Source organism: Dicentrarchus labrax, unplaced genomic scaffold (assembly GCF_905237075.1).
Source record: "Dicentrarchus labrax unplaced genomic scaffold, dlabrax2021, whole genome shotgun sequence".
In the NCBI taxonomy this organism is placed as follows: Eukaryota; Metazoa; Chordata; class Actinopteri; family Moronidae; genus Dicentrarchus; species Dicentrarchus labrax.
This window is the reverse complement of record NW_026136719.1, coordinates 5,513,645-5,525,827: the sequence shown is the minus strand read 5'-3', so window position 1 is coordinate 5,525,827 and position 12,183 is coordinate 5,513,645. Positions and strand designations below refer to the sequence as shown.

At 40.4% G+C, this 12,183-nt stretch overlaps 1 protein-coding gene across 1 annotated transcript in view; it reads left to right on the top strand.

Moving 5' to 3' along the window:
• otog (otogelin) overlaps positions 1–11,480 on the top strand; it is a 59,283-nt gene extending 47,803 nt beyond the window's left edge. Inside the window, exons 42-57 of the mRNA XM_051380361.1 lie at positions 234–372; positions 540–728; positions 1,084–1,293; positions 1,383–1,487; positions 1,711–1,815; positions 1,932–2,033; positions 2,369–2,467; positions 2,709–2,749; positions 2,945–3,020; positions 3,355–3,533; positions 4,500–4,604; positions 5,220–5,339; positions 6,042–6,087; positions 6,464–6,535; positions 8,817–8,896; positions 9,229–11,480. Coding sequence (XP_051236321.1) covers positions 234–372; positions 540–728; positions 1,084–1,293; positions 1,383–1,487; positions 1,711–1,815; positions 1,932–2,033; positions 2,369–2,467; positions 2,709–2,749; positions 2,945–3,020; positions 3,355–3,533; positions 4,500–4,604; positions 5,220–5,339; positions 6,042–6,087; positions 6,464–6,535; positions 8,817–8,896; positions 9,229–9,429 — 1,869 coding nt within the window. The 3' untranslated portion in view covers positions 9,430–11,480. The remainder of the gene's footprint in view (positions 1–233; positions 373–539; positions 729–1,083; positions 1,294–1,382; positions 1,488–1,710; positions 1,816–1,931; positions 2,034–2,368; positions 2,468–2,708; positions 2,750–2,944; positions 3,021–3,354; positions 3,534–4,499; positions 4,605–5,219; positions 5,340–6,041; positions 6,088–6,463; positions 6,536–8,816; positions 8,897–9,228) is intronic.
• The last annotated feature ends 703 nt before the right edge of the window (positions 11,481–12,183 follow it).

The window sequence follows — 12,183 nt, the reverse complement described above, 5'->3', positions numbered from 1 at the left end:
ACAGTTTCTAAGCCTGGTTCTGCAGTTATTGCTCTCTCTCTTCTCTTAAATAAAATACTTTTGACAAATAAGTTAAAATATGTGGATTAACAAGATAAATTTGAATGTCTCATATAACATTTACCAGAAATATTAGATGACTTATGAAACACCACTGATTAAAAACTGCTAACGATAGACACTATATAACTTCCAGCTATCTTCTATGCATTTGGTTGTTTCTTGGTTTCCAGGTCCAGCCAAGCACATTCTGTGAGGTTTGGGTACGAGATGCAGAGTACGTCAACAACCAGTGTGTGGCGCTGGCTGCCTACGTTGCTTCTTGCCACAAATTCAACATCTGCATTGAGTGGAGAAGTCCAGATTACTGCCGTAAGATTTCTGTCTGCAGTTAAAACATTTAAACGCTCACACCTGCTCTTTGAGCATGAAGGAAACCCTTCTGTGTACACAAACTTAAAAGATAAGTAGAACAAAGCAAAAGCTAATGCAAAAGTAAAGTGTTGGAGGCACTGACATGTTTGTGTCTCTTCCTTCAGCTTTCGTGTGTCCCGACACTCTTCAGTATCAGGCCTGTCTGCCGGCCTGCACGTCTCAGTCCTGCCCCAACCACGACTTTGACTCAGACCCGGATCAGTGTTCAGGCCTGACCGAAGGCTGCGTGTGTCCTGAGGGAACGCTGCTCCACCGGCCGTACTCCGCCCTCTGCATCTCACCTGAGAAGTGTGGTAAGACGCCAGTTTACCTGTCTGTAGCACAGAGCAGGAGGTCTTGAACTAAAGGTCACAACATTAGATTGTGATGGCATGAGATTGTTTCTGTAACCTGAAAAATATAATGAATAATTATCTGTCTTCAGGTTTAAGTTCACAAGTACTTTGACAATCGTAGAATCTTGAAACTACCAAACCACAAACTAGTGTTTCAGAATCCAAAACTAATATCAGCCTTCATGCCCTGCTTTCGTGCTGTCAGCTCATAACCAGTGAACTAGAAATCATGGCTTTATGTGTGTGTGTGTGTGTGTGTGTGTGTGTGTGTGTGTGTGTGTGTGTGTGTGTGTGTGTGTGTGTGTGTCTGCAGCCTGCACTGACAGCTCCGGTGTTCCTCGTGCACACGGCGAGGTGTGGAAAGCCTCAAAGGACGCCTGCTGTATGTACCGCTGCGACAACGACACCATCGTCCCCGTGGAGTACAACTGCTCCAACGTGGTGGTGCCGGTGTGCCGCCGGGTAGCGGAGGTGATCATCAGCCTGGCAGATGACACCAGCTGCTGCCCACAGAAAGTCTGCGGTGAGGCCACAGTGCGACATCTGAATCAGCAAACCTTACTGTTCAAATCTGGGGCACATTATTAACCAAAAACATTTCTGACTCTGCAGTGTGTAACCAGAGCCTGTGTGACCTGCTCCCTCCTGAGTGTAAATACGGGGAGAAGCTGGTGTCGTACTACAGACAGGACTCCTGCTGTCCGGACTACGTGTGTGGTGAGCTTCCTCTCTGATCAACAGAGTGATGGCTTCCCTTTATTGTACTAGGAATGCACTGTATTGAAGTGTTTACCTTAATCCAATAACATTTCCATCACCATATTTTGTATCAACCCACAACCCGATTCTGTGCTCTCTGTATATCTAAGTAGCATATTTCCTAAATGTGGAACCATTCCTTTAATGCTTCTGCGTGTATGTGTGTGTGTGTGTGTTACAGAGTGTGATCCTGAACTCTGTGAGTCAGATGATCCCACCTGCAGAGACGACCAGACTCTGATCGCCACCAGAGCCGACGGCAGCTGCTGTCTCGCTCACATCTGCAGTGAGTTCAAATATGAACTGCTTTAACTTCTATATTCAGTGACACAGTCAGCCATCAGTGAACGTTCAGCAGGTTAAAGTCACCTGTGTAATGAATGAAGTGTGTGTTCTCTGCAGTGTGTTCTTCCTGTCTGGAGACACCTCCTCTCTGCCTGGATGGCGAGGTGCTGACGGTGGACGGTAACACCACGGACCGGTGCTGCCCCGCCTACCAATGTGGTCAGAGCACACACACACACTCATTTATTCATTCTCCTTTTTAAATTGTTACCATATTAACAGAATTGTGCAACATTTTACAGTTGAAAAATAAACCTGGCAGTGCTCTCTGGTGTACAAACTCTTTCTAAATTACCTTATGTTTGGCATTACTGCTGTTTCTTGTTATAAATATATGCCTATAACAATGTTATTAGTTAGAATTGTCCAATATTATCGGTCTGACTGAGTTATCTGTTATTTTCTAATACAAAGAGCTGACAACAGTTATGAATACATAAATGACTGGCATGTTTTTGACGTGTGTGTGTGTGTGTGTGTGTGTGTGTGTGCAGTGTGTGAGCCCTACAGGTGTCCTCAGCTTAGTTGTGCTGTTGGGATGTCGGTGCTGTCCGTGTCCAGTCCGGGTCGCTGCTGTCCCAACCAAACATGCGGTACGACTCGTAAAATCAACAGCAGGAAAATGTTTACATTGATTCGAAGGCACAGCTGAATCAGTTAGAGCTCCACTGCAGCATGAACCGGGTTTTAAAGGGTTCAATTTACCCTGACTGGTCACTTTTGGTTTATGATGATATGATGAGTTATTTACTGTTTGATTTATGTAGTGTCAGCTTACTGCCTGATCACAGCTGAGATGGGAAGATGATGACCAATCGTGTTTTCTGTTCTCAGAGTGCTCCTGTGAAAAGATCGCCTCCCCAAAATGTGGCCTGGTACGTTATGATTTCTAATATTCAGTCCGTCTGTTTGGACGTGTAATGATGTATTTTATATGATTTATGTGTATAAAAAGTCACTGGGTTAGTTAGTTTTGTATTTCAACATCAGTAGAAGGCATCATGCCATCATTCAACATCGTGTGCCATCATGTTAGGTGACCCTGGTTCGGTTCTTGTTGTCTTCTGCAGGGAGAAGCTGCCCAGCTGGACCGGGCCTTCCTGTCTGACCCACAGAACCAGTGTGCCTGCAAAAGATACAAGTGTGGTGAGTGCTCCTGGTTTGGGTTTCTGGTTCAACTTCAAGAAAGAGAAACTCAGAAAAACTCCACATCCTGCAAAAGCTGCTGCTGCATGTTTTCTCTCAGAACAAAAATCATAAACTTTATATGAACTTAATTCATATTTCATAATACTTGGAAACTGAGTCACAATTAAAAAGGAAAAAAACACAAAAAATAATAACAAGTGGTTTTGGTGTAAGAACACCACCCTTTTTAATTAAACAAGAAGTTAATTCAGTTTTGCCAGTTTCCAAACACTTTCAACAAGTCCAGAATCTGTGACCCCTGACCTCTGTGTGTGTATGTGTTTGTGTTCAGTGCGCGAGGCGGTGTGTGTGTTCGGCGAGCGAGGCGTGTTGCGGCCGGGTCAGACTCTGGTGGAGCACGATGACAACGGCTTGTGTCACAGCAGGCAGTGCAGCCGCAGCCTCGACCCGGCGAGCGGCTTCCACCTGCTCCGCACCAGCAGCATCAACTGCTCCGCCCACTGCCAACCAGTAAGAGCCCAGCACCCACACCAGTACACCCACACAGGGACAACTACTGCAGAGCTACAACTCTACAGCTTTTCTTTTTCCTGTACTCGCTCCTCATCTTGATCTTGAACTGATTCATCCTCTTCTTCTTTTCCTCCTTCTTCCTTTTCTTTTTCCATAAAACGTATCTGAATGTAGAACCGCAGAAGAAAAACCTGCCAGATACACAGGTAAAATCTCCCCTGATTGTTAAGTTACTATTCAGCCAGAGGACGCTGCATGATTGATTATTTCAAGTAGAGCTGAAAAAGTCAATTTATCAATCAGCTGATCAACAGAAAATGAATCAGCAGCATTAATTGATTAATTACTTAAGTCTAATTCTAAGCAAAGTGTCACAAAGTCGCTGATTCAGACTTCTCAAATTTTATTTGCTCTTTTTCTTGGTCCTCTGTGACAGTAAACTGAATATCTTTTAACTTTCGACTGTTGGTCGGAAAAAACAAGACATTTGAGGACGTCACCGCTTTGAAATTAAGATTTAAAAACATGCAATGCAGGACTTGTCTGTTGCTGTTTGTAAATGCACCATTCAAAGTTGGCCCCTCTTTTCTGGCAAGCACCTTTGGTCGTGGTACGAGGGACAAGATTAAAGAGAGGGTTTGATAAATCTAATGCTATTTTCGGTTACATTCTGTTGCACAAGTAGCACCTCTGCACAGCCCTGCAGAAAGGTACCGTGTTTCTGGATTTCGTGTGAAGCGTAGCTTCATCCTGTCTGCCTTCAGTCAAACAGACACTGACACACGGACCCGCAGCTTGTTACACATCCATGACACAGACAGGGAGCAGAGAGATAGACAGAGACAGCGATGTAACCTGTTTGCTAAGTTTTAGTCCCGACCTCAGACCTTCTATACATCCATACATCATCTTTTTCTAGTTTTCCTTGTTTTACATAACTAAACTTAAACGTTTGTGTTTCAGAATCAGATTTACATCCCTCCCAAGGATCAGTCAACGTGCTGCGGTGTTTGTAGGAATATTTCCTGCCTCTACGAACACGAGAACGGCACAACAGTTCTCTATAAGGTAGGAAGTCGACTAATTATACATTATTACACATTCAATTCTGAATATTTCTCATACATTTTTTAAATGTCTCATATAACCTGTAGTTTCAGCCAAGTGAGTCTGGTACAAAGTACATCTTGTAGTCAAGACATTAGCTTGATACAAGAAAAATGGTGACTGAAGGTCCACTTACTAGCTTTTTCTGGAGCTTTCAGCCATATCTCACTGCATTCATCAGCTGATAATTTGATAGCAGATAGTCACTCCCAAATGCAGTATTCAATCACCTGTTATCACATCTGAGCCATCTCAAACTCTGAGTCTGAATCTGAATCTGTTGCTGAAGACAGTGAGATACAGTTGAAAGCCCCATAAATAACGAGTAAGTGTTCCTTGAGTTTTTTTTCCCTTCTATGTTCATAAAAAATGGTAGATTTATCATTAGATGAATGATGCTTATGCCAATTACAGTCTGACTCCAGTTTACACACATTTTGCTCATATTGTCCCAGTTTCATACGGTCAACCAAAACACTGACTGAAACTCAATCAGATTAGCCATCCGAGCTGCGTCAGTACGTTGCTTCTGTAGTTCAGCAGTTGATGTTTTTGATGCTGTCGGTGTGTTTTCAGCCGGGGAAGTCCTGGGTATCAAACTGCATGAAGTTCGACTGCGCAGACACTCTGTCCGGACCCACGCTCATCTCCTACTCCTTCAGCTGCCCACCGTTCAATGAAACCGAGTGCATGAAGGTCAGCATGCAGCAGCACACACACACTGTCATGTTTACAGAGTTCAACCATGTTTCCTCTTTTTCCCTCCAGTCACACATCTTATTGAATGATCTCTTAAAGATCAGATAAAATGACTGTTTCTCTCCGTGGTTTGATGGATCCTAAGTAAATTTGCACACAGCAATCTCTTTGTAGTTCTTTAGGCTGTATGGTGATTGTCACTAAAACTGCAAAGGTGTGTTTATAAATGACTTTTTTCTTGCAGGTTGTATATATAATGTTGTGGCTGGATCTGTCACATACATTTATATACTTTATTATTAGACTGGATTTTTATATTCACCCCTTAATGCAATCATTTTATCAGAAGGAGGCAAAAGTTTTAATCTAAAAACAGACAAAATCTATATTTTTGACATATTTGACATGTGTAATAAGAGTAACAACACAGCTAACTCAGTGTAGTTTGCATTTTTCATTTGCACATTAATCTCATCTAAAAGCATTTTCAGGCAGTAAATCCAGAATATTCAAAATGATTTGTCTGACATTTTGAATATTTGCAAAAAAAAAAAAAAAGATCCTTCAGGAGCGTCAACGAAAGAATATCACCCTTCAAAAACCCTACTGGCTGAACTGATGCAAAGATGAAGGGTTTCACACAAATTCACACGTTTTCTTTCTTCCTGTCGTAACATTTTCACTCCTATCTGCACTCAGATCGGTGGAACTGTCGTAAGTTACATGGACGGATGCTGCAAGACATGTGAGTATCTGATCTGAGCGTAGCAGCAGTTCTGTAGTTAGTGTAGAGCTGTAGGCTGCAGCTGACACTGAAGAGCACATTCACCTGCCGCTCAACATGTTTCCAACATGTTTGCCCTTCAGTTTGTACGTTTCAGTCCAGAATCTTTAACCACATTGTCTGAATTGGATCCCAGCTGTTGTTTTCCATTACATTTGTCTGCTGTTTATTCAGATTAGAGAAGTCTGTCAGGGTGCTTTTCAGTGAATTTAGTCTTCTCAATAAAAATGGAAAAACCGGTAATTCTGTCAAAGCATCACTGAAAAGCATCTGAACACATGCAAGTGGGTTTGTGGTTTATGTGCTGCAGCTTACCATCATGTACCAATCCCACCAGGTACTGGATTCCCTCTGTTCCCCTTCCCCGTTAGCCCCTTGACTCCCACAGTTAACACAAACTGTGAACGAGGTACATAAAACAACAACAAGGCTTGTCAGTGCCATTGTTGATATTCAACAATGTACTCCCTCCAAAAGAATAGTAATAAAACACACAGGAAACCCCAAAGTCTGACTGCAACCTACTGCAATCTGCAGAACAGTCCTCTCAAATGCTGTCTCATTTCAGGTCTCGGTTAAATAAAAATCAGAAGAAATTTCAGGCAACAAAGCCAAGAAATGCTTCCATAACCAAAAATGTATATATTTATAACAATTTACGATACAGATGTTGAATTTTCCTCGCTTCATGGAGCTGTTAAATTCTGAGTTTTACTTGAGAAGTTTTTAATCCTAAAAAGTAATGATGTAATTAAGGTGTTTTTACACCTTAAAAGGAGGCGGGGACACAATCCTTTATGTAGGCCAAAAATGATGTCACACTTGAGAGGACAGTAACAAGTATTTACCCCCCGCCCCTCCCCGTGGATCACGTACATGTACACGACAGCTAAACTCTTTCCCCATTTAGCACTGTCTGGGCAGTGCATTGTTGATTGCCAACAATGTACTGTTGGTAGTGGCCCAGTAGTCGGGCTTAGACGTCTGCATGTGTCCGTAGATTCTGATGTGGGTTGGTGTCGGGGGTCTTTTCACCGAAACATGTAGCTGCTGTAGAAGATCTGCATGCTGCTGCACTACTGCTGCAGTGCTGCTCCGCCACCAGGGGGAGCTGTGTGGAAAACTGAAGCTGCTGTGTGAGGCATTTTACCATTGAAGAACCATCACTGCAGACTTTCAAAAGAAACAACTGTCTGTACTTTTATTTTGAAAGAGTCGGATAATAGAGTAGTCGAAAGGAGTTTTTTGAGTGTCCAAATATTTAATTTAAATTTACTGAAAGCATCAAAAGTACTTATTACGCAGTAAATGTTCCCTGTCAGTGTGTTACTATTACATCTGATGTTTTTGGATTAATATTAATGCTGCATTAATGTGTACGTTGCATTTTACTGCTGTTGATGTTCAAGGTTGTGCTAATTCAAACAACTTTATACACTGTTGGGTAGTTCAGTCTACAGCAATGCATCATATTTCATAAGATTATCATGTTAGTAGCGTTTCTGTCCTGTGAGAACCATTTATCTCTAAAAACGACATTTTTCATGAGCTCAGAAAAACAGCCCTGTTTTCAGCTTTGTGGTGACGTGTGAATATCTGGTTCAAACGTACAAACCTGTGGACAAACTTAAGAAGAGAATTCAAACAAGGAGCATTTTGGTAAGAAATTATTTGCAGACTAAAGCTAAAGATTACACTTTGTAGAAACTGGGTCAATATTAGAAGAGTTTCTATTTGCAAGTCAAGATAATTTCCTCTCTCTTATTTTGACACATTTTACCAATCAAAACAAATATAGAGCTTGCAATCCATGTATTACCATGCGCTGTAAGACTATTTATTATTCATCTGCAATTAGTGAGCAACAATCAGCACTTGATGATTTGTACCCCATCTTTGCCTAACAATGGCCACTGAAGCTGATGGGTAATGTAGTATTAGGAGCCTATTGCCATACAAAACTGATGACATGACATCATTCTTGTTCATGTAACAAACTTAACCAGTAACTTTGTAACCGGATTACGACCTTCTATCATTGTCACAGTGAAGAAAAATAAACAAAATTTTACAGATTGGTTGAGAAAAAACTGAATCAGTCACATATATCTTTCTGATATGTGGTATGTTATGTTAATGTGGAAAAAGACTAAATGCCACACACAGCAGCATTAAGTTTATGCTTTTTTTTCTTGTTGATTATTGTTTTTTATGCCAAATTACACAAAGGTTGATGGAGCATGTGTGTCAATAAATTTCATTTATTTACCCTCTTTGAAGATAAAAAGGTTTTAAAAGATTTTATGTGTACACAATAAATGCATAAAGGATCTCATCATCCCTACAGTATTTTTGTTTTAATTTTTGCATATTTTTCTTTATTTGGAAGAAACTTAATTTGTCCTTTCTGACTGACTGGGAAGCTTCCTTCTTTGTTGCTTTCTACCTAAAACTCTTTATCATGATTTCTGGGCATTCATTTCTTCTCTTTCTTCATCTAACTCATCAAACTAAAACATCTTGTGCATGATTTCCAGCCTCAGTGCCTCACAGGACTCCTTCTTCTCCAACATTCTCCTGTCCTTCCTGGTGTTTGCTGTATTCTCTCCACGCTACTGGTCAGATGCTTTGTTTTGGTTATCTCATGTTAACTTTGTTCCAACTGATTTGGTTTGTTGTCGTGTGGACAGGCAAAGAAGATGGCAAGTCGTGTCAGAAGGTGACGGTGAGGATGACAATCAGGAAGAATGACTGTCGCAGCAACAGACCGGTATGTTTTGTATCTGTTGTGATGTGATGCTGCTGTTTGAGCTTTTTTATGAAGTCTCAGCAGAACACGAAGAAAATTCGCAAATCCGATGTTGTGGTTCAACATAAATGTATCTATCCATTATCATTCCATTTCATTCTGTCCTTTAATTATAAAATCACACATAGATAAAGTTACTAAGGGAGAGCCGTATATCATCTGCATATACGTTTAACCTAAAATTATACCCATAAAGATACACATTTTAGTGTCTCCTTCAGCACCTGTAGGACAAGCTAAATATTAATTTGCCATAATTCTACCATACTGCATTGACTCTCTGTGTCCTGCAGGTAAACATCGTGTCATGTGACGGGAAGTGTCCGTCTGCCAGCATCTACAACTACAACATTAACACTTATGCTCGCTTCTGCAAGTGCTGCAGGGAGACAGGGCTGCAGCGACGCTCCGTGCAGCTCTACTGCAGCGGCAACGCAACCTGGGTCAGCTATACCATCCAGGAGCCCACCGACTGCTCCTGCCAGTGGTCCTAAACACACACACACACACACACACACACACACACACACACACACACTACATACACACACACACACACACACACACACACACACACTACATACATACACACACAGTGTGATAGAAGAAGAAGAAGAAGAAGAAACCCTCAGCCATGTTGTTTTAGGATGTTTGGAGAGTGAAATACTGAGCTGTGATTGGCAGGACTGCACGACTCTTGCTCTAACAGTTAGTTGTCTTGGTGCCTCTGCTGGCAGGGAGGTGGTACTGCAGCACCGACACTCAGTGGGAAGCTGCTAACTACAGGGCACTGAAAGTGACCTTTGACCTCTGATATTTACCTTCCCTGGGAAACAAAAAGACTAGAGCGTGGCCTATTTGACACCACAAGATGAGTAATTTGGGATTTTTATCGCTTAAAAGTTAATTTATTGTCTTAAAGGACAGATTATGGACATTGAAACAGGTTTTTCTTGCGGTAATAATTTCTCCTGTTCATACTGGCCATGAAAAGATCCCTTCTTGTGCATTCAGTGTGAGTGATAGTGGACAAAATCCACAGTCCTCAGTCTGTGCAAAGACGTTTTCTTATATGATCATTTTAGTACAAAAGTCCCTCTATTTCCTGGACAGTAACTTTGGAAGATACTCGCTTTGTCTAACCCAGACCGCTGAAGCCTCACATTGACTTCAAATAAACTTTGGAAGGTATTTCTGTCCATCTCTTTCATTGAAAGCACATTAGGAAGTTTCTTAACAGCCAATATGAACAGAGATGATTCAACAAAAAAAACCAAAAACAAACCAAAAACACTGCTTCTTTGTTTATATGGGCACCTGACAACTACTAAGTATTATATATAATTATTGAATTATTATATATAATGCAAACTGTCTTCGCAGTGTTTGTCAGCACTTTGAAATGTCAAAATAAAAAATTTAAATAAAATAAGATTATCCAGTTGATCTCAATTGAAAATGGATTGCCATGAGCCTTAGCACAGAAAGTCATCACACAAATATGTAATAGAAAGAAATCACAAATAATGTTACGTTTTCTTTTGCTCATTGGAAATGAGTTGACTTTTATTATTTTACCGCACTTAGTAGTTATGGTGCTTCTGCTCGCAACATTTTAGCTGCTGTTTTGTTTCATAACACCAGCAGATTTCTTGCCTGTGTCTAAATGCTGTTCTGATAATACCTAATTGATAATTGATCAAAACAATACATTGACACCTTTAAAAACACAATGCAAAGAGCTACAGCTTTATGCTTTACTGTACTGCTGCTCTGCCACCTCCCTGTCAGCCTGCAGAGAAGAGAAAATGTTCAGCAAAGGCAAAAGTAAGTTGATCTTTAGTGTTTCAGTGGGAACTTGTTTCCCCGCTCGTCTTCTCAGAGTGCTTCTGTGCTGTTATGGCTGAAAATTAAAAGATTTAAAAATATATATCAAAAAGTTTTGAAAATGAGTTTGCGATACATTCAATCAGGAAACATCATCATCCTTTGGAGATTCATATTTTACCCAGAATTCCTCATTATGTTGCCTTGGTTTTGTAAATAACTGTTTCCTAACTTTTAAAAATGATTTGCAATATCAAATTTTTAGCTATTTCACTTCTAGAAAGACAACAATAAACTGTATATTCAGTGATGTGAAATATACTTTATATAATCAACACTAGTGAGATGTATTAACTGATTTAAATCCAGCTGTATGTGGAGCACTTTATTTATTTATTGGAGTTTGATAGAGCACAGCTGTTCTGATCTTGTGGATGACAACACGATGAGAAGAGAAGCCCAACTGGAGAACAAACAAAACCAAACAGGATCCAAAACTTTGATTAGTTTTTTTCCCGATGACAGAATACCGTGAGGGCAAAGAAGCTATCAGGAGAGCATGGTGGTGCGTTATAGATGCATGTTTCTCTGTGGACTAAATTCTTAATGTGTTTGTTCATGTCAAACAGACCCGCCTGGATAGTCGAGTTAAAGAGGATTTGTATCATACAAATGTACATTTGCATTTTCAATAAATATTTCCTTGGGAAAAACTAAACATGGTTTGCTCTGTTCATTAGATAAGTGTCCAGTAGAGCTCATGTTCATGCTATTATTGCTACACTTTCTTTCTGTGTATATTAAGGGCTAATGCGACAGAGTTCATTGTCTTTTGCTTAAATTAATCCTAAAATTTCCAGATTTGTTTCCTTATTGTACCAACCACAAACACCACAACCTGAATGAGAATGTCTTTGGCGAACTCTGTCTGTCTTTGGGCCGGCTGATAGCGGGAACACTGTTTGAGGTGACCCGCAAATAACCGGCTGCCAGCCAGCCTTTAATTTATTTATTTCAGGCATTAATAATGTTTTTTTCATACACATATGTGCATACTTAAAGGTTATATATATACGCAATTCACTTACCACGCACTATAGCACCAACATCTCAGACCAATCAATTGGTTTTACGACCAGTCTCAATTGACAAAATCACAAAATTTACCAAACAAATAATCTTAAAACACATTTCAAACTGCACAGAAACAAAATAAAAGTCACCTGGACCGTCTTTATTAGTATTTCCCCCGTCTTTCCAACAATCGCCAATTCTGGTTTGGTCTAAGTAAACCCTTTATTCACAGAGTTAGATGAGAAAATAGCCATGCTATGAGCTGCAGAAAAGAGCATGGATATGTGTTCAAACTATTTTTTGTAATATAAATCTGATGAAATGCTTACTTTGAAACATGGATATCA